Source organism: Rhincodon typus, chromosome 4, assembly GCF_021869965.1.
Source record: "Rhincodon typus isolate 14 chromosome 4, sRhiTyp1.1, whole genome shotgun sequence".
Taxonomy (NCBI): domain Eukaryota; kingdom Metazoa; phylum Chordata; class Chondrichthyes; order Orectolobiformes; family Rhincodontidae; genus Rhincodon; species Rhincodon typus.
This window is the reverse complement of record NC_063335.1, coordinates 11,818,261-11,841,698: the sequence shown is the minus strand read 5'-3', so window position 1 is coordinate 11,841,698 and position 23,438 is coordinate 11,818,261. Positions and strand designations below refer to the sequence as shown.

The 23,438-nt window shown below is 42.7% G+C and overlaps 1 protein-coding gene across 1 annotated transcript in view; it reads left to right on the top strand.

Annotated features, from left to right (window-relative positions):
• The window catches only part of LOC109921245 (zinc transporter 8-like), a 71,281-nt gene that overhangs the window by 47,513 nt on the left and 330 nt on the right, over positions 1 to 23,438 (top strand). Inside the window, exon 8 of the mRNA XM_048595646.1 lies at positions 23,259 to 23,430. Coding sequence (XP_048451603.1) covers positions 23,259 to 23,430 — 172 coding nt within the window. The remainder of the gene's footprint in view (positions 1 to 23,258; positions 23,431 to 23,438) is intronic.

Below are 23,438 nucleotides of genomic sequence, written 5' to 3'. Positions count from 1 at the left end.
CTGGGTGGGTGCTGGTGTGGGGGGAGCAGTCCTGGGTGGGTGCTGGTGCGGGGGGAGCAGTCCTGGGTAGGTGCTGGTGCAGGGGGAGCAGTCCTGGGTGGTGCTTGAACCTGAGATGGTGCCTTTAGGGGCGACATTGTAAAACTTGTCACTGTGCTCCTGCACTTTTGTACTGGAGTACATGTGACAGTGGAGGATATTCTGTTCTATGCTGGTGATAGTGGCATTGCTTGGTTGGAGTTGTGATCTGATGGCAGTGAATCAAGATAACTTTCAGAATATTGTCCAATTCCAGTTGTTGTATATTAACTTGATAGGATCCCAGCAATCAGTATTAAGTTGTAAACATGTGGAATACAACACTTTGTGTTTGCTGCACACTTGATGTTTGTTTATTGCCACATCTGGGGTAGTTCTTCTGAGGCAGGTTGGGTTATGCAGTATGGAAGTGAGTTTTTATGTTTGTTTTAATACATGCATCGAAGATGCAAGCTGAAACGTCTAATTGTTTATTTCCAATGACTCAAACACATCTGTCCAGAGGCTTCACCCTCATCTTGTTAGCTCCCAATACCTAAATGGGGAGGCGATGGCCTAGTGGTATTATCGCTGCACTGTTAATCCAGAGACCCAGATAACATTTTGGGGACCCGGGTTCGAACTCCCCCCATGTTAGATGGTGGAATTTGAATTCAATAAAACCATCTGGAATTAAGAATCTAATGATGACCATGAATCTATTGCCGATTGTCGGAAAAAACCCATCTGGTTCAGTAATATCCTTTAGGGAAGGAAACTGCCATCCTTACCTGGTCTGGCCTACATGTGACTCGAGACCCACAGCAATGTGGTGGACTCTTAACTGCCCTCTGGGCAATTAGGGACGGGCAATAAATGCTGCCCGGCCTGCGACTCCCTCATCCCAATAAAGAAAAAAATTCACCCCCTCCTACTTATTTTCCTGTCTTGGTCGTAATAAAAGAAGCTCCAGACATGTAGCTTAAAGTACCCTAATTTTTACAGTATGCATAGAAAAATACTGTTGAAAGTGAGAACATGCCCCAGTGATCTACTTCACACTCCTGCAACATGGTGTCTTCCTTTCTCATCCACTCCCTACCTATGCTTGCCTTCAAGCCTCTGGAAGGTACAGTCAGTCTACTGACTTGACTTGTAGATGTAGTAATTATTCTCTACAATGCCGAAACTACCCAATGCTACTTCGTGTTTGACAGGCAGACAGATGAGGCAGAGAGTATTGCATCCGTATAATGATGCTCTTGCCTTCTGCAATCGTTAGTTCACCAAGAGCTCTCAATTCTTCAAAGCCAACTTCCACCTCATCTGTTATTCCACATATGCCCACATTTGCTTTTATTGCTTTCTTCAAGCAAATTCACTAATCATATGCACAGATTGGTAAATAATAACGTAGCTTTGTTTGTCTTGAAGGCAGTTAATCATATATACAAGTGACACTCAAATTTAATGCGGATATCTAACCGAGGAATTCAACTCAACACAGCCAGATAGTTATGCAAGAAGTGGGTCTGCATTGAGATTGAGCTCCAGCCAATCTAATTATGTCATACAATTTTGGATGGGCAAATAAGCAGAATAACAATAGACCTTGAAGGAGACAGATGTGTTATCTATGTCTTCCAATAATCTTAGGAACAGGGTCTGACTAGATAATATAATGTGTACCTCATTGCTGTCATGCAATAAACAACACTTTCTCAATGTTAAGATTCACTAGTGATTGTTCCTCTGCCATTGTAAATTATATAGGCCCTTTGTAATATGTTGTCTGCAGCAGGTTGGAAACTTCCATTCTCATTGAAAAGGAAGGGAAATAGCCAAGTAAGGAGTACAGTCATACAGTATTAATATATAGTTAAAAGCTTCACAAGAAGCAAAGAACTACAGAATTGCTATATGATATCGTTTAAAATATAGTTTAAATAAAAGAAGTACTTGTTTTAAAAGTAAAAGTCTTTATGGGAAAGCAGTTTCAGCTTGTCGAAATGCTGCAGAATTTAAAACATTGAAAGTAGGAAAAGTAATCCCATTAATAAGACATGGCAGGAGAAATAATATTACCTGCAAGATCTATTAAAAATGCATGAAATAGATCACAAAATTATACTTATTGGAGAAATGGGTTTTTCAGATGTAGAATTGCTTGCAACGTACAGTCATGGAGTCATAGAGTTTTACAGCATGGAAGCAGACCCTTCAGTCTAACCAGTCTATGCCAACCATAATCCCAAACTAAACTTGTCCCACCTGCTTGGACCTAGCCCATATGCCTCCAAATGGTTCCTATTCATGTACTTATCCAAATGCCTTTTAACTGTTGTAACTGTACCTACATCATTCCTTTCCTCTGGAAGTTCATTCCACCTACAAACCACTCTCTGTAAAAAAGTTACCTTTCGTGTCCTTTTCAAATCTTTCTCCACTCACCTTAAAAATATGACCCCTGATCTTCAAATTCCCCACCATAGGGAAAGACACCTGTCATTCACTTTATCTATACCCCTCATGATTTTATAAACCTCTGTAAGGTCATCAGTCAACGTCCTACGCTCCAGTGAACAAAGTCCCAGCCTATCCAGCCTTTCCTTATAACTCAAACCTTCCAGTCCTGGCAACATTCTGGTAAATCTCTTTTGAACCTTCTCCAGCTTAATAATATTCTTCTTATAACAGGGCCACCAGAACTGGACACAGTACTCCAGAATAGGCCTCATCAACGTCTTATACAACCTCAACGTAATGTCCCAACTCCTATATTCAAATGTCTGAGCAATAAAGGCAAACGTGCTAAATGCTTTCTTAACCACCTTATCTATATGTGACGCAAACTTCAAAGAATTACGTACCTGAACCCCTAGATCTCTGTTCTACAACACTACCCAAGGCCCTACTTGTAATTGTGTAAGGACTACCCTTGCTTGTTTTACCAAAATGCAATACCTCGCATTTATCCAAATTAAACTCCATCTGGCACTCCTCAGCCCGTTGACCTAATTGATCAAGATCTTGTAATCGTACATAACCTTCTTAACTGTCCACTGTACCATCAATTTTGGTGTCACCTGTAAACTCACTGACTTTGCCTCCTATATTCACAACTATATTCACATCGAAATCATTTATATAAAAGTCAAACATACGTAGACCCAGCACTGATCCCCGTGGAATACCAGTCCAAAAAAACAACCTTCCACCACACTCTGCCATTTAGCCAATTTTGTATCCAATTGGCAAACTCACTCTGAAACCCACGTGATCTAACTTCACTAATTATTAAATACTAAGTCATAAACTGAACAGGTAAATACAACATTGCATTCAATAAGATCCACTGCCGATGATAAATAAAGGCACAGATCTTTGTGTAGAAGTTCTACAAGTTTTTGACATCTACTTTAATCTGGTAACAAATAAAATTCTTGAAAGAGTAAGATTTAACAGAAAAGTTCAGTATCCAGAGGAATCCATAGATGATTCTATTAATGACCTCTACGGATTAGTGCAAAACTGTGGAGCTTTGAAATCAGAGTTGATAAGTGACAGAATTATTGTTGGGATTATTGATTAGTGTTTCTCAGATTTATTACAGTCCGAAGAAGATTAGACTTCAGTAACAGCTATTCAGATTCTGCTGGATGCAGAAATTAGGAAGAATCACTGACAAATCCTGAGAGAAGGACAACCTTATCACAAGAGAGCAGCGGACCTTATGCATTTTATACACTTTATCCTTTCGCCTGACAAACCAACACAAAGAGTAGCCAAGTAGCAAATGTTAAGGACAGCATCTTCACAGCCCCTGAATAATGTAAGCCAAGGCGAAAAAGTTGGGAAAATCAGGTGATATAGCCAGCATGGAGCTTCACAGTGTTGAAACAAGTCCCAGTTCCTAACCAAGTGTTGAATGGTCAGCATGATTCTCGCTAGTGAGTGGAAAGAGGCCTATTCGTGTGCATATGCATGCATTAACATCTCATTATTACTTCATCTTGCCTCCTTAATATAGACTTTTCTATTCTACTACTTGTCAGACAGAAACTAGATGCTGACCATTCGCAATATGAAAGGGAGAACAGTGAGTGCAGCTCGCCATTTGCTCCTGCCAATCTCCATCTTGTACTCCTAACACCAACATCTACTCTACCAGCATCATCCATATGTACCTCATGTCCACAGATACTGATACAGTCATCTGATACATGCCAGCATCTCTGCACCGTCATGGCACATCTCCGATCTTCTTACAATATGCTTCTGCACTTAAATGCAGCACCTTAGAGCACACAAGCAACTATTATTGGAATGCTGCTGCAAGGACGCTTTGTACTTAGGAATGAGCACCTAGCTCATAGATTAGACCTGCCAGCATCTCAGAACTCTTACTTGCTTTCTTAGTGATCACTCACCTAGCGCCTATTTGGATGCTCACTGCCTTGCCTGCCCTTGACTTTCCCCCTCAGCCATAACTAACAGGCACATAGTACTTCTGACACAAATCAGCAAGCTTTTCATGGCTGTCAGAAGTCATCAATTATGGACATCTTATTATACAGCACTGTGTTATAGTAATCTCACACCTACACCTAGTGCTGGGAGCGTACGTGGCAAACACACTGCATGTGGTTCTAACAACTCTCATTATGATTCATTCATCAGATGTAGACATTGCTGGTGAACCAGCACTTATTACCCATTGCCAGTTGCCTATGACCATGCCTCAAAGTCTAAGTGTAATATCCTCAGTCAAGTCAAGAGAGACACCCTTCAATAAGTGGGCCCTGGCAAACATCTGATACCAGTCCAAAGTTGGCATGGTCAAATGACTGCTCAGAGCAGTCAGGGTCAGTTTCTCTCCTTTGTAGGTGGCAAGAGCTGAATGTTGACTGCCCCATCGCATGACTTTGCTATCTCTGTCCTGTTGTGGGCTGCTTACTCCTGGAAGGAAAGGGTGGGATTGAACAAGATTAATTGAGTGGCCTAGCTGTTAGTGCTAATGTTAGTACAAGTTTGGGGGGTGGGCGAGTGGTGAGGTGTCCCAAGTGAGTGAGCAGGCAGAAGTAATGAAGTTATGGATGAAGGTTTCAGTGGTTGATTAGCTGAACTGGACTACGCTATGGAGATGGAAATAAGTGGTGTCACTGATGACACACATGCACTGTCAAAAACTCAAGTCAGAATCAAATATGTTGCAAGTAGCAGTATATTCTTATTCTAATAACTTACTAGAGGAAAAAAAACTGTAAGTACCATCATCCTAATCTTGCATTTGATATTATTATTAAAATCAAATATACTGCAAACTTAGCTTGATAGATAATTAAGCTTTTTTTTAAATAGCCTTTGTTTGTCAGCTCAAAAACAAAGTTGCTGGAAAAGCTCAGCAGGTCTGGCAGCATCTGTGAAGGAGAAAACAGAGTTAACGTTTCGGGTCCGGTGACCCTTCCTCAGAACTGATGATGGCTGGGAAAACATCAGTTTATATGCAGAAAATAAGGAGGTGGGTGGGGTAGGGAGTAAACAATAGGACAGAGCCCGAAGAGAGAGAAAGACAGTTGGACAGACAAAGGAGTTGCTAACGATCAGGCTGGGAGGGTGAATAGTTGTTAATGGGGACTGTTAGTGACTAACAACAGCGGGGGTGTACTGGCAGGCTATGTGGTAACAAGGCCTGGTGTGTGGGGTGGGGGGCTGGGACATGGGAGAGTATAGGCCCCAAAATTATTGAACTCAATATTGAGTCCAGAGGGCTGTAGGGTCCCCAAGCAGAAAATGCTGTGTTGTTCCTCCAGCTTGCATTGGACTTCGCTGGAACACTGCAGCAAGCCAGAGACAGAGATGTTGGCCAGGGAGCAGGGTGGTGCGTTAGAGTGGCAGGCAACAGGTAGTTCAGGGTCTTTTTTGCGAGCAGAACTTAGATGTTCTGCAAAGCAGTCGCCAAGTCTACGCTTCATTTCCCCAAAGTAGAGGAGACCACTTTGTGAGCAGCGAATACAGTAGACTAGATTCTGGGAAGTGCAGGTGAAGTGTTGCTTCACCTGGAAGGTATGTTTGGGCCCTTGGATGCTGAGGAGGGAGGAGGTAAATGGGCAGGTGTTGCACCTTCGCCGGTTACAGGGGAAGGTGACGTACGGCTGTGGGGGGATGTTAGGGGTGAAGGAAGCGTGGACCAGCGTGTCCTGGAGGGAACGGTCCCTGCAGAATGCAGACAAGGAAGGAGAGGGGAATACGTGTCTGATGGTGGCGTCTTGCTGGAGGTGGTGGAAATGGCGTCTGATGATCTTCTGGATGTGGATGGTGACGGGATGGTAGGTGAGCATAAGGGGAACCCTATCGCTGTTGTGGAAGGGAAGAGAAGGGGTGAGGGCGGAAGTGCGGAAGATGGGTCAGACCTCGTTGAGGGCCCTGTCGACAATGGAGCTGGGGAGTCCTCAGTTGAGGAAGAAGGTGGACGTTGCGGAGGCTCCCTTGTCAAAGTTGGCCTCATCTGAACATATGTGATGGAGGCGGAGGAACTGAGAGAATAGGATGGAGTCTTTACAGGAAGTGGGGTGTGAGGATGTATAGTCCAGGTAGCTGTGGGAGTCAGTGGGTTTGTAATGGATATTAGTGGCCAGTCTATCCCCAGAAATGGAAACAGAAATGTGAGGAAGGGAAGGGAGGAGTCAGAGATAAACCAGGTGAAAGTGAGGGCAGGGTGGAAATTGGAGGTGAAATTGATGAAGTTTTCCAATTCCAGACGAGAGAGGGAAGCAGCACCGATGATATCATAGATGTATCGGAGAAAGATTTGTGGGTGGGGACCGGAATAGGACTGGAACAAGGAATGTTTCACGTACCCCATGAAGAGACAGGATAACTAGGGCCCATGCGGGTACCCATGGCAACCCCTCTTACCTGAAGAAAATGAGAGGAGTTGAAAGAGAAGTTCTTGAGGGTGAGGACAAGATTGGCCAAGCGGACAAGGGTGGTGATGGTTCAGGTCCTTGCTCCAGGAAGAAGCGGAGAGCCCTAAGACCCTCCTGGTGGGGAATAGATGTGTAAAGGTAATGGATGCGTCCATGGTAAAGAGGAGGTGGCTGGAGCCGGTAAACTGGAAGTTCTGAAACCAGCTTAAGGCATCTGATGAATCATGGATGTACGTGGGTAGGGATTGGACTAGGGGGGAGAACACTGAGTCAAGGTAGGACCTGCTGAGTTTTTCCAGCAACTTTGTTTTTGTTCCGGTTCACATGATTCCACAGTTCTTTTGGTTTTTGTTTGTCAGCTGTTCTTTGATGCCATCTCCAGGTTGAATGTATTGCTGCATCACAGTCTGAGCTATCACAACGAGACTGTGCAAGCAGATTTTTACAGAAGTAGAAATACCCCGTGAATCTTTTAAAAAAATGTTCTGGGGGAGTGATTGTGGATGCCAAAGTCCTGTCCCCATTTCTGACAGATCTCAGTTTTGTCTGTAGCGAAAAGTGATAGTGATGTGTCTCACTCAGCACAGCAAGCTAAACTGAGCAAGGCCAATTGAACTTAGCTCTGAGTTCAAACAGGCCTCAATATTCCTGTTGCAAGGACCTTAATAGATAACATGGAAGCCAAAAAAGTATGAAGCACATATGCATAGCCTTGAAGGGTGGATAAGGTCTATTTAACTGCCTGAAGTTTTTAAAATCTACTGTACTTTAAAGAGAAAAAGCTAGCTGTAATTGTGAGCAATTATTGAAACAAAAATATCTCTGCTGCACTTTTTGAAATGACACTTGGTATGGCATCTGTTACAGCAGTTTCAATAGAATTTTTTTGTTGAAATATCCTAATTAGCGGTCTGTCCTCAGTAAAGGGCTCACATTTGTGCCCCTCCGCACCCACCTCAATGCTTTTCGTGCCGGCCACAACGTGGAACCCCTCTTCCCCCACCTCCACCTTCGTGCCTTCTTCTTCAATAAAGACATCCAACCACCCACCGGGAACCCCTTCTCCCACCTCCAACCTTCCTCCTCCTCTTGGACACGTCCTTATAGCCTCTTACCCACCCTGGACCTCTACATTGCTAACTGCCAACGCGGCATTGACCACCCCAATTTCTCCAACCCACCCCCACCCACTTCAAACTCTCCCCCTCCGAATGTGCAGCACTCCACTCTGTCCACACCAATCCCTGTTTCACTATCAAACCCACCGACAAAGGCAGGGAGGTGGTAGTCTGGAGGATGGACCTCTACACACACAGGCTGAACACCAACTCTCCGACACAATGTCCTACCTGCCCCTTGACCACGACCCCATCATGGCCTATCAAGCCATCATCTCCCACACTGTCCATTGTCTCATTGCTTCCGGTAACCTCCCCTCTACCAGCCCCAGCCTTATAGTCCCCCAGCCCTGTACTGCTTCGTTCTACCTGCTCCCCATGATCCACAAGCCCAACTACCCCAGCTGACCCATCATCTCCGCATGCTCCAGCCCCACCGAACTCATCTCTTCCTACCTCGACTCCATTATCTCCCCCTTGGTCCAGGCACACCCTACTTACATCCGGGATACAAACCACGCTCTCCATCTCTTCAGAAATTTCCAGTTCCCTGGCCCCCAGTGCTTCATCCTTACCATGGACGTGCAGTCCCTATATGCATCCATACCCCACATTGATGGCCTACAGGGCCTCAGTTATTTCCTCTCCAAAGGATCCATCCAGTCCTCCCCCCACCAACACACACCTCTGCCTTGCTGAACTAGTCCTCACCCTCACTCACTTTTCCTTCAATTCTTCTCACTTTCTCCAAATCCAGGGGGTTGCCATGGGCACTCTCATGGGCCCCAGCTACGCCTGCTTGTTTGTCGGTTATGTCGAACAGTCCCTCTTCAGTACGTACACTGGTACCGTTCCCCAACTCTTCTACTGTTACATCAATGACTCCATCGGTGCTGCATCCTGCACCCAGGCTGAACTGGAGCAGTTCATCAACTTCGTTAACAACTTCTATCCCGCCCTCAAATTCACTTGGTCTATCTCAGACAGCTCCCTCCCCTTTTTGACCTCTCCATTTCCATTTCTGGTGACAGTTTACAGACTGCCATTTACAATAAACCCACACACTCCCATAGCTACTTAGACCAAGGAGGCAGCTCACCACCACCTTCTCAAGGGCAACTAGGGATGGGCAAGAAACACTGACCAGCCAGCGACGCCCACATCCCACAAATGTATGGAAAAAAACTACACCTCCTCCCACCTTGTATCCTGCAAAAACACACCCATTTTCCCAATTCCTGAATCTCCGTCGCATTCACTCCGACGAGGAGACATTCCACTCGCATGCATCCCGGATGTCCTCCTTTTTCAAACAATGTTCTTTTCCCCCCTGTCATCCAGACAGCCCTCCACTGCGCCTCCTCCATTCCCCGCTCCACAGCTCTTAACCATCATCCCGCTCCCCCCCCAATCATAATAAAGATAGGAACCCCATGTCCTTACTTTCCATCCCACTGGCCTCCGCATCCAACGTATCATCCTTAAACACTTCCGCCAACTCCAATTAGACTCCACCTTCCGGAACATCTTCCACTCCCCACCCCTTCCAGCCTTCCACAAGGACCATTCCCTTTGTTATTCCTTCGTTCATGCTACACTCCCCACCAACCACTCCAACCCGCCCAGTACCTTCCCCTGTAACCATAAAAGATGGAACACCTGCTCACACACCGTCTCCCTCACCTCCATCCAGGGCCCTAAATAGCCCTTCCAAGTGAGACAGAGTTTCACCTGCATCTCTTCCAACCCTAGTCTATTGCACCCGGTGCTCCTGATGTAGTCATCTCTACATCGGTGAGAGCAAACATAAACTAGGTGACCATTTCATGGAGCATCTTCATCTGGCCTATAATGACCAGCCCAACCTCCCAGTCACCACTCATTTCAACTCACCCCACCCACCACACTCTCCCCCCCCCCCCCCACTCCCCCTCCAACGTGTCCGTCCTTGGCTTCCTCCAGTGTCACAGTGACTCAGTATGCAAATTTGAGGAACAACACCTTATCTTCCACCTGGTCACCCTATAGCCCAGAGGACTCAACATTGAGTTCTCTAATTTCAAATAACTTTCCCACCCATCCCCCAGCTCCCTTTCCAGCCTCAACTCCTCCCTTCCATTCCACCTACTGACTCTCCCTTCCAGCTACCAACCAGAATCATCCCACCCATCGACCAACCAGGTAGTACCTATGAGCCTTGCCGACCTATCACCATCGTTCCGCTACCCCCCCTCCCCCGAACTCTTTATCTGCAGCTCCCCCTACCCCCACATCCAGTCCTGAAGAAGGGTAATAGCTGAAATGTTGACCGTTCCTTTCCTGCAGACGCTGCCTGGTTTGCTGTGTTCTTCCAGCCTACTGTTTGTCTGCCTTGGATTGCAGCATCTGCAGGTTTTTTTTGTCTCTATTCATTACCAGTGTTTGGCTGAGCTACAAAAACTATCAATTATCTCCAAAGTGTCAGTTTGGTTGACAAGTTAAAAGTCTGTAAAAGGTTTATGGGTACGCAGACAAGTTTTTTTTAATTTTCTCAGAGATTTACCCCTTGAGTAGATTTAAATCTTTAACGATTTAATGTGAGTTACTTTTCTTTATTGTCTGTTTAGTGAGATCTGTATTAGATTTCCAGAGTTTTCATTTTTTCATCTCTACGTAACTCCTGAAGCCTGTCAACAGTGGGTACCGGGTGAGTTGGCATTGAGCTGTAAGCTGGTATGGAGTTGCAAGAAAACATGAGTGGTATGTAGAGGGCATGAATTGGTATTGATTTGGCATGGGAATATGAAGGGCATTGATCAGTGACAGGATCTGGGATGGTCTAAAATCTTCTAAAAATAAACTATGACAAAGTCACGGAGAATTGAGGTAAGCCTTCTAACCAACTTACTTGGCATTCAGGTGCTCCTGTGTCTTCTTAGCATTTGCTTCCAGATTTGATGGGTCAAACTTCATCCTACAGACTCTCCCCACAGCTCCACTACCACCACCACTACCCACCCAATCCCAGAGTGAAATCTTGTGATCTAGATCTAGCCAAATGTAATGAGACAGGAATAATTAATGATCTCACAGTTAGGGATCCTCTCGGAAGGAGCGATCACAGTATGGTCGAATTTAAAATACAGATGGAGCGTGAGAACGTTACAACCAGTACCTATGTCCTGTGCTTAAACAAAGGAGACTATGAAGGAATAAGGGAGGAGTTAGCTAAGGTAGAATGGGAGCAAGAACTTTATGGTGGGTCAATTGAGGAACAGTGGAGGACTTTCAAAACAATTTTTCACAGTGCTCAGCAGAAGTATATTCCAGTGATAAGGAAGAACTGTAGGAAAAGAGAGAGCCAGCCATGGATGTCTAAGGAAATAAAGGAAAGTATCAGATTGAAAAAAAAACACAAACAAAAAAGCAAAGAGTAGACTGGGAAATCTTTAAAGGCCAACAGAAAGCCACAAAAAAGTTATAAAGAAAAGTAAGATAGATTATGAGAGTAAACTAGCTCAGAATATAAAAACAGGCAGCAAAAGTTTCTATAAATATGTAAATCGTAAAAGAGTGGCGAAGGTAAACATTGGTCCTTTAGAGGATGAGAAGGCCAATTTAATAACTGGGAGTGAGGAAATAGCCGAGACATTAAACAGTTACTTTGTGTTGGTCTTCACAGTGGAAGACACAAATAACATGCCAAAAACTAATGGCAAGAAGGTTATAGCAGGTGAGGACCTAGAAACTATCATTGTCACTAAGGAGGCAATGCTGGGCAAGCTAATGGGGCTAAAGGTAGACAAGTCTCCTGGCCCTGATGAAATGCATCCCAGGGTACTAAAAGAGGTGATGGGGGAAATAGCAAATGCACTAGTAATTATTTACCAAAATTCACTGGACTCTGGGGTAGTTCCCGCAGATTGGAAAACAGCCAATGTGATGCCACTGTTTAAAAAAGGAAGTAGACAAAAAACAGGTAACTATAGGCCAGTTAGCTTAACTTCGGTAGTGGGGAAAATGCTTGAATCTATCATTAAGGAAGAAATAGCAAGATACCTGGATATAAGTTGTCCCATTGGGAACACCCAGCATGGGTTCATGAAGGGTAGGTCATGTTTAACTAATTTGGTGGAATTCTTTGAGGACATTATTTGCATGGTGGACAATGGGGAACCTGTGGATGTGGTGTATCTGAATTTCCAGAAGGCATTTGACAAGGTGCCACACCAAAGGCTGCTACATAAGATAAAGTTGCATGGTATTACAGGTAATGTATTGGCATGGATAGAGGATTGGTTGACCAGTAGAAAGCAAAGAGTAGGGGTAAATGGGTGTTTTTCTGGTTGGCAGTCAGTACTAGTGGTGTGCCTCAGGGATCAGTTTTGGGACCTCAATTGTTTACAATTTACATAGATGATTTGGAGTTGGGGACGAAGTGTGGTGTGTCAAAATTTGCAGATGACACTAAGGTGAGTGGTAGAGCAAAGTGTGCAGAAGACACTGAAAGTCTGCAGAGGGATATAGATAGTCCAAGTGAGTGGGCAAAGGTCTGGCAGATTGGAGTACAATGTTGATAAGTATGAGGTCATCCATTTTGGTAGGAATAACAGCAAAATGGACTATGTTTTAAATGGTAAAAAATTGCAGCACGCTGCTGTGCAGAGGGACTTGGGTGTCCTTGTGCATGAATCGCTGAAGGTGGGATTGCAGGTGCAGCAGGTGACTAAAAAGGCAAATGGAATTTTGTCTGCCATTGCTCGAGGGATGGAGTTTAAAAACAGGGAGGCTATGCTGCAGCTGTATAGGGTCCTGGTGAGGCCACACCTGGAGTACTGTGTGCAGTTTTGGTCTCCTTACATGAGAAGAGATATACTAGCACTGGAGGGGGTGCAGAGGAGATTCACTCGGTTGATTCCAGAGTTGAGAGGGTTGGATTATGAGGATATACTGAGTAGACTGGGATTATACTCATTGGAATTCAGAAGAATGAGGGGAGATCTTATAGAAACATATAAGATTATGAAGGGAATAGGTAAAGTGGAGGCAGGGAGGTTGTTTCCGCTAGCAGATGAAACGAGGACTAGAGGGCATCGCCTCAAAATAAAGGGAAGCAGATGCAGGACTGAGATCAGGAGGAACTTCTTCACCCAAAGGGTTGTGAATCTGTGGAATTCCCTGCCCAGTGAAGCGGTTGAAGCTACCTCACTGAATGTGTTTAAGGCAAGGCTAGATAAATTTTTGAAAAGTAAAGGAATTAAGGGTTATGGTGAGTGGGCGGGTACGTGGAGCTGAGTCTCAAAAAGATCAGCCATGATCTTATTAAATGGCGGGGCAGGCTCGAGGGGCCAGATGGCCTACTCCTGCTCCTAGTTCTTATGTTCTTATTATTTTCCCTTAACAAATTCAGACTGAACTGTCTTGATTCCCCCATGGCTTTATAAGTGACGGTATATCCTGTCTCTCAGAGTTGATTCCAGTAACTTGTCCACTACTGAGGTTAGGTTGCTGGGGTGTAACTTTTCAGTCCATCTCTCACTCCGTTTTTAAACAAAAGTAAAATATTAGTCATCCTCCAATCCTCTGGAATCCAGTGAAAATAATGGTCCTCTCTGCTTTATTTTAATAGTCTGGCCCTGGTGTTTATTCACGTTCAAGGATACTAAACCCCGTAATATATTCCTCCCTCCCTATGTTTATGACATCCAATATAAGTCACACTCCTTCTCAACTATAATGACTTCATCATCACCCTCTTTTGAATAAAGAAACAAAGGCACAGCGTTCAGTTAGATCGAGCTGATCTTTTACCTCAATGCTTCTTTCCCACACTTCCTGTCTTGAACCTGCTCAATTATTGAGCTCCACAGCTCTCTGGGATAGAGAATTCCAAACATTCACCAAAGACACTGGTGAAGAAATTTCACCTAATCTCCGTTTTAACTGGCCTTACCCCTTATCATGAGATTACATCCTCTGATTTTAGACTCATGAGCCAGGAGAAAAATCCTATCTACATCCACGCTGTCATGTCCTGCAAATATTTTATTAGTTAAAATGAGATCCCCTCTCATTCTTTGAAACTCTAGGCTACACAGATGCAGTTTCCTCAATCCTGACCTCCCAGGGATTCATTTGGTGGACCTCCATTGAACTCCTTCCATGCTAAGTATCTTTCTTTAGGTAATAATAGGAAATCTATACATAACACATCAAATGCAGACTCATGAAGGCTCTAAACAACTGCAGTATGATATATTTATTTCTGCATTCAAACCCCATTAAAATAAATGCCAAAATTCCCTTCGCCTTCCTAATTGTTTGCTGTACCTACATGCTACCTTTTAGGGACTTATGGACAAGGACATCCAGATCACTTTTGACTCTTCTAATTCCAAAAAAATTTTTAAAAATATTTTGCCTTCCTGTTTTTTTTCTGTACCAAACTGAATAACTTCACATTTGTTCTCATTATATTTAATCTGCCATGTTGTCACTAACAGAAATTAGTCACTCCAATCCTACACACTCGAAACAAAAAGAAAGAATTACGGATGCTGGAAATCATAACAGAAACAGAAATTGCTGACAAATTGCTGGAAAAACTCAACAGGTTTGGCAGCATCTGTGGAGAGAAAACAGAGGTAACGTTTTGGGTCCAGGGACACTTCTTCAGAAAGTTCTTCTAAATTGTTTCCAAAATGTTTCCCATCCTCAGACTTACCACTACTTCTGGCAGTTTTATCAGACAATTCATTTGATTTTAAACAAATTTTAATTTATTTTGTTACTATAGTCAATTCATCTTTAGATGTTTAGCCTCAAAGAAATGTATATACCTGTTGAAATATCTGGTACTTATTTACATACTAGCCTATCTGCCATCAAATCTTTCAATGTGTTTTCCAAATCCATCATCGCTATCTTGCCCTTCATACACTCACTGATTCCTTTGATCAGAAGTAAGACTTTAGTTTCAGAATGAATTATATTACATTCAAACACTGTAAAATTCAAGCATTTTTGTGTTCATGATTTATGAACATACAAACCAGGAACAAGAGTGGACCACTTGGCTTTTCAAACCTGCTCCGCCATTCAATAATGTCATGGCTGATCTGATTTTAACCTTAACGCTACACTCCTGCATAACTCAAATAATCTTTCATCTCATCTTAAGGGGAGAGGGTAGGAGAATGGGGTTATGAATTATATCAGCCATGATCGAATGGTGGAGCAGACTCAATAGGCCGAAAGGCCTAATTCTGCTCCTGTATCTTATGATCTTATCTCCTTGATAATCAAGAATCTACCTACCTCGACCTCTAAAGATTTCAAAATTCTGCATCCACTGCCTTTTTGAGGAAGGGAATTACAAAGACTCACAACCCCAAGCAAGAAAAAATGTTTCCTCATTTCTGTCTTAAATGGGCACTCCCTTTAAACTATGATCCCCAGTTCTAAATTCTTCCACAAGAGGAAATACCCTTTCAACATTCACCCAGTCAAGCCCCTCAGATTTCAATAAAGCCACATTTGACTTTTCTGAAATCCAGAAGATACAGGCCTAGTCTGTCTAGCCTTTCCCCATAAAGCAAGCTGCTCATTCCAGGTATCAGTCTGAAAAACCTTCTCTGAACTTCTGCAGTAAGTGTAGTAACCAATACGGTACACAATACTCCAGATGCAGTCTCACCAATGTCCTGTGTAACTGAAGCATAACTTTCCTCCTCTTGCATTCAATTCCAGTCTCAATAAATCCTAACATTCTCTTAGCTTTCCTGATTACTGACTGTGCCGGCATACTAAACTTCTGTAATTCATGCACTAGGACACTTAGATCTCTCTGCATCTTAGAGCTCTTCAGAATCTCACCATTTAGATATTATACTTCTTTTTTATTCTTTTAATCAAAATGGACAATTCCACACTTTCTCACATTATACTGCATTTTCTAGACATTTGCCCACTCTCTTGACCCATTTATCCCTTTGAGGACTGCTATTATCATCTTCACAACTCACTTTCCTAACTATCTTTGTGTCATCAGCAAATTTAGCTATCATAGCTTTGGTCCTTTCATCCAAATCATTTATATAAATTGTAAAGAGTTGAGGCCCCAGCTCTGTGGCACTCCACTTGTGACATCTGCCAGGCTGAAAAAGGCCCATTTGTTATGATTCTGTACTTCCTGTTAGAAAGCCAATCTTCTATCCATGCCAATATGATGCCTACTACACCCTGAGCTTTTATTTTCTCCAATAACCTTTGATGTGGCACCTAATAAGCTGTTTTTCAGAAAGCTAGGTACAATACATCCACTGGTTCCCCTTTATCCATAGCACAAGTTACTTCCTCAAATGACATGTGTTCCAGATACTGTTGAGGGGGTGGGTGGCCTCACAGGGGAAAGCTACAACAGCAGTCAGATTAGTGGTGCCATGACTGGCACTGGTACAGCAGGGAGGGTTGAAATGTAGTCAAGCAGTAATGATAGGGAACTCTATAGTCAGGGGCAGATAGGAAATCCTGTAGACGCAAGTGAGACTCCAGGATAGTGTGTTGCCTCCCTAGTGACAGGGTCAGGGATTTGTCTGAGCAGACATAGGATATTCTGATGGAAGACGGTGAGCAGCCAGAGGCTGTCGTTCATATTGGTACTAACAACATAGACCATAGAGAAATGAAGTCCTACAAAGGGAATGTCTGGAGTTGGGTAGAAAGGTGAAAAGTAATTTTGGGATTACTCCCTGTGCCACATGCTGATGAGGCCAGAAATAGGAAGATAATGATAAGGAGCTGGAGTAGGATGGAGGGCTTCAGAAATCTTGATCACTGAGATGTCTTCCAGGCAGGTAGGACCTACACAAGAAGGACAGGTTGCACTTAAACTGGAGGAGAAACCAATCTCTTTCAAGAGAGTTTTGCTAGTGCCATTTGGGAGGGTTTAAACTATTGTGGTAGGGGGTTGGGAAACAATACAGCAGTAGGTCAGCATTTGGTGTGATTGAAGAGAAGTTCAACATTAAGTCTAATAGGAAGAACAGGCAGGGCCAGGTTAATGAACACAGAGGGACTGGTGGTCTTAAGTGTATTTATTTTAATGTAAGGAGTATAACAGGTAAGGCGGATGAACCTTAGAGCCTGGATTAGTACATGGGACTACGATGCGGTAGCCATTACAGAAAATTGATTGACATAAAAATGGCAGATCAACAGTTCAGAGTTTAGAGGTTTAAGGTGAGGATGAAAGATAAGGATGGCAAGATTCTGGAATCTGGGATGACAAGAGATAATGAAAGTTTAGTCAAAAAGAAAAAAGAAAGCACATATAAGGTTTGGGAAACTGAAATCAAACAAGGTCCTTGAGGATTATAAAGGAAGCAGAACAGACGAACTTAAACAAGAAATTTAAGAGGACTAGAAGAGGCCATGAAATGTCCTTGGCAAGTCAGATTAAGGAGAATTTTTTACATATGTTAGAAGTAAAAGGGTAACTAGGGAAAGGACAGGTCCACTCAAGACAAAGAAGGGAATATATGTGTGGAGTCAGAGAAAGTGGGGAGGTCCTTGATGAGTACTTTACATCAGTATTCACCAAAGAGAAAGACATGGATGATAGTAAGATTAGGGAGGGGTTCATTGATATTCTAGGGAATGTCAATATTAAGAAGGAGGAGGTCTGGGTGTCTTGAAACACATTAAAGTATTTAGGTCCCCAGGATCTGATGGGATCTATCCCAGGGTACTGAAGGAGGCAAGGAAAGAAATTGCTACGGCCTTGACAGAGATCTTCGTATCCTCTTTAGCCACAAGTGAGATACCAGAACACTGGAGAATAACCAATGTTGTTTCTTTGTTTAAGATGGGCAACAGGGATAATCCGGGAAATTATAGGCCGGGGAACCTAACATCAGTGGAAGGGGAAGTATTGGATAAGATTCTTAGGGACAGGATTTACTCGTATTTGGAGAAGAATGGACTTTTTGTGAATAGCTGGCATGTCTTTATATGGGGTAGGTGTTGTTTCACAAACTTGATTGAGTTTTCTGAGGTGAGTTGGTAAGTTGGCTACAAATTGACTTGGTCATGGAAGACAGAGGTTATTGGTAGAGGGATGCTTTTCTGACTAGAAATTTGTGACCAGTGGTGTTCGCAATGATCAGTGCTGGGACCTCTGTTGTTTGCAATATGTATAATTGATGGAATGAAAATGTAGGTAGTCCCATTAATACATTTGCGGATGACATGAAAATTGGTGGAGTTGTGGATAGTGAGAAATATTATCAAAAGATACAGCCTGATATAGATCAGCTGGAAAGTTGGATGGAGAACTGGAACATGGAGTTTCATCTGGACAGTGTGACGTGATGCATTTTGGAAGGTCAGATGCAAGAGGCAAGTATACAGCAAATAGTTGACCCTTAGGAGCACTGATGTACAGAGGGATCTCAGGATGCAAAAAAGCAGCAACACAAATGGATAAGGTGGTGAAGAAGGGTGCGATAGGCTTGGCTTCATCAGTCAGGGCATTGAGTAAAAAGCAATTAAGTCATGTTGCAGCTATATAAAACTTTAGTCAGGCCACATTTGTAGTATTGTTTGCAATTCTGGTCACCACACAATAAAAAAGATGTGGGAACTTTGAAGTGGGTGAAAAAGAGGTTTACCAGGATGTCGTCTGGATTGGAGTGTATTAGATATAAAGACAATTGGACAAACTTGGATTGTTTTGGCTTGAGTTTCAGAGGCTATACTTGATAGAAGTATATAAAATTATGAGAGGCGTAGGTAGGGTGGATAGTTGGAGTCTTTTTCCCAGGGTGGAAATGTCAAATACCAGGGGGCCCAGGATTAAGGTGAGAGGGGAAAAGATTAAAGGAGATGTACAAGGAAAGTTTTTTACACAGCGGGTAGTAGGTGCCTGGAATGTACCGCCAGAGAAAGTGGTAGCAGATATGTTAGCAAAATATGAGAGGCATTTAGACAGACACATAAACAAGCAGTGAATAGAAGGCTATGGCCCATGTGTAGGCAGATGGGATTAGTGTAGAATGGTATTGTGGTTGGCACAGACATGGTAGGGTGTTATATTCGGTAACTCCCAATAAATTAGCTAAACATGATTTCCCTTTGAAAAAACCATGCTGTCTTTGCCTGATTACCTTGAACTTTGATTTGCAGGCTTTGAAGAGGGTAGAGAAATTGTTTACCAAGATTCTGCCTAATTTGAAGGGTATTAGCTATGAGGAAAGATTGGATAAACTTGGTTTGCTTTCACTTGAATGCTGAAGGATAAGGATAAGGGGCGACCTGATAGAATTTTACATTATGACAGGCATGTGTAGAAAGGATACTCAGAATGTTTTTCCCAAGGTAGAAATGTCAATTACTGGGAGACATAGGTTTAAGGTAAAAGGAAGTAAATTTAAAAGAGATGTGAGAGGCAAGTTCTTTGCATGGAGGGTGGTCCCTGAATGCACTGCATAGGAAGTGGTGGAGGTGGATACAATAGCAACATTTAAGAAGTATCTTGTCAAGTTACATGAATAGACAGCGAATAGACGGATATGTACCAAACAGAGATAAAAGGTTTTTAGTTTAGAAAGGCATCATGTGGCAGCTCAGTCTTGGTGGGCTGAACAGTGTGTTTGTCTGTGGTAGTTCTTTATTTATCCTAGTGTCCTGTTACGACTTATTTAATAATAGTTTCTAAATTTTTTCTATGACAGATATTGAGCTAACTAGCCTCTGATTTCTTGCTTTCTGTCTCCCTCCCTTTTTGAAGAAAAGAGTTACATCAGATATTTTCTAATCTAAAGAAATCTTCCCTGAATCTAGTGAGTTTGGAAAATTAAAACCAATGCAAAAGCTATCTCACACTCTATTTCTTTCAAGACCTATCAAATCTATCAGTATCTCAGTATTTGTCAACTCACATTTTCAACAATTTGCTCAGTACTACTTCGCTGGCCATTATAATTTTCTTCAGTTTCTCTCCCTTTGAATTCCTGATTTATAGCTATTTCCAGGATGCTGCTTGTTTGCTTTCTCATGATTACTAATGCAAATTAGGTGACTAGATATAGCACTTGGGGCAAATGGGATCAATGATTATGTGGAGAAAGCGGGATTAGCCTATTGAGTTGGACAATCAGCCATGATCGTGAAGAATGGTGGAGCAGGCTCGAAGGGCCACTTAGCCTCCTCCTTCTCCTATCTTTTACGTTTCTATGTTAATTCATCTGCCTTCTCTTTATTCTCCATTATTAATTTCTCTAACTCATTTTCTGTACTAATAACACTTATTTCAATAACTCTTGTTCTTAGATGACTTAAGAAACTTTTCCTCTTTATATTTTTGGTTAACTTTCATACTATGATTGTTCCCTCCTTACAAACCTTTTAGTAATTCTTTGCTTTTACTTTTTATACTCTGTCCAATCTCCTGATCTGTCATCCATCTTTGCACAATTCTATGCGTTTGAATTTGATATCACCTTTGACCTTTTTTTCAGTTAACCATGGATGTGGATACCTGTCCCTCAGAATTTTTCATATTTCCCAAAGCCTTCTTTAAAGCGAAGTTATTAATTGGCCCTTTCTCAATACACATCACTAAATCCAACGAAACCACAATGCCTAGTTGGCTCTTCAACATACTGTTCCATAAACTATCTTGTACACACTCTAGGAATTCATTCTCCACTTCAATAGTGCTGCCTTGGTTAACCCTGTCTATATGTAATTTGAAGTTGACTATTATTATAGTTTTAACCATGTTATGTGCATCTCTAATTTCCTGCGGATAGCATGCCTAACATTTGCACTATAGTTAACAATGTAGCATGCCTAGTATTAGTGCTAGTTTTGTAATCTATAAACAATTCCCACCAATGTTTGCTGGCTCTTTTCTGTTTGTTAGCTTCAAACAAACTGATTCTGTTTCTTTGTCCTTCGATCAAAGATCCTCCCTCATTAATTCACTGATCTTGCACTTTATTAAGGGTACCTAAGATGATGCCATAAGTGGCGACTTGTAAACTTTTCACTGTACTCATGTGAGTATATGTGACAATAAAGCTAATTCTAATTCTAAAGTGAGTACGCCTCCTTTTCCTAGCAATTAAATTATATCTACTTATCTCAAATTGTGCATTCAATTCATTGACCTTTTTGTGACAGCTATTTGCATTCAGATAAACTGCTTTTATTTCAGTCTTTTTAACATTTTTTCTCTATTTAGTTTACTTGATGCTTGCCTTTGTTTTGATAGTCTTCCATTCTTGTTTCTTATTTTTCTACTTCCTTTCTCTAGCTTTGCTTTGCTTCAATCTGAGCTCTCTTTTTCATTACAATTCCCTAGCCCACCTAGTTCAAACCCTTTTCAACAGCACCAGTGAACCTCCATTAGGATGTTAGCTCCAGTCTTTCTAAGATGAAACCTGTCAATCTTATAGAGTTCCCACCTGCCCCAGATTTATTGTCATGTGTACCAAAGTACAGTGAAAAGCTTTGTTTACTAGCAGTACAGGCAGAACATAGTAAGCAAGGATGTACAGATCAAAAAGACTTAGAGGCACACAGGTGACATTGCACAAGGCATGCACTAGGCAAAATCAACATTAACAAGATTAGCTTTATTTGAGGCTAAACAGTCCACTCATCAGTCAAATGATGGCTGGGAAGAAGCTGTTCCTGAACCTGCTGGTGCATGTATTCAGGCTTCTGTATCTTCTGCCAGATGGAAGGGGTTGTAGGAGATCATTACTGCAGTGCGATGGGTCTTTGATGACATTGGCAGCCTTTCCGTGGCAGTGAGCTATGTAAATAGAGTCCATGGATTGAAGGTTGGCTCCTGTGATGTTTTGGGTTGTGCATACCACATTCTGTAGTTTCTTACGGTCCTGGGCAGAGCAGTTGCCATACCAGGCCATTGTGCACCTGGACAGTATGCTTTCAATGGTGCATCTGTAGAAGTTGGTGAGGGTCCTTATGTACATGCCCAATTTCCTGAGCAGCCTGAGGAAAAATAGGCGTCGTTGTGCAGGAAAACTAATAAAATGTAAGATGTGTCAGTTGTATAGGACAATGTTGAGACCACATATGGAATATTATTGGCCAATGTATTTAAGGTAGGATGTAAATATGTTGGAAGCAGTTCAGAGAAGGATGACTTGACTAGTACCTGGAATGGTGGGGAATAAGGTGTTTTATGAGGAAGGGTTGGACAGATTAGGTTTGTATTCGTTGGGAGTTTAGAGCAATAGAAAGTGATTTGATTGCGACATACTGTACAACATTCTGAGGGCCTTGACAGGGTCGGCATGGAGCTGATGTATTCTCTTATGGGAGAATCTAGCATTAGGGATCAGAGGTTAAAAATTAGATGTTGCCGATTTAAAACAAAGATCCGTTGTTTTATTTTCCTTGCAGAGGGTTGAATCTTTGTACCTCTCTTCATCCAAGGATAGTGGAAGCAGCCTTTGAATATATTTAAGGCATAGCTGGATAGGTTCTTATTAGGCAATGATAGATTTTCAAGTGTAGGCAGGAATGGGGATCTCAGCTTACAATCAGATCAATTATGATTGTAAGAAATGGCACAGCAAGGCCTAGTCCTGCTTCTAATTCATATGTCCTTTTCCAGAAGTACAAAGATAGATGCTTCTACACCAGTTAACTTTACGATTTCTTTTGGACCCTACTCTTGCCTCTCATTTCCATTATTCTCTCAGGGCACGTAGGTTAGCAATTGTAGAAATTCCTTAATTGACCTTGACTCGGATGGTTTTCAGAGGGGGACAGTGATTTGCATTTGCACATAACCAGGCCAGACAAGGGTGACATTGTTATCCAGGTGGTGGTTTACCTCACGGTCACACCGTAGGCCAATGGTTAATTGCAGGTTTTATTAACCAAATGTAAATTCCGCCCACTGCCAAGAGCATTAGCCTGAAACAGAAAGAAACAGAAAATGCTGGAGGAACGCAGCAGGTCTGGCAGCATCTGAGGAGAGAAAACAAAGAGTTAACGTTTCAGTTCCAGTGACCCTTAACAACATTTGCACCAATTCCGAATTTAGTTATTCGCTTACTTTAAAATATAGCTTTGATAAATCGGAAGTAGTTCTTTTTTACAGGTAGTTTTTACAGAACTTCTGCGGCGTGAAAGAATTATAGATCGAAACCTGGGCCCAGATTTTTGTGCGCAGGCGCAGTTCCGGGCGGCCGGCAGCAGTGCGCGGGCACAGTGCGCAGGCACGGGTTCCGGGCGGCCGGACACAGTACGCAGACGCGGTTCCGGGCGGCCGGGAGCAGTGCGCAGGCACGGGTTCCGGACGGCCGGACACAGTACGCAGACGCGGTTCCGGGCGGCCGGGAGCAGTGCGCAG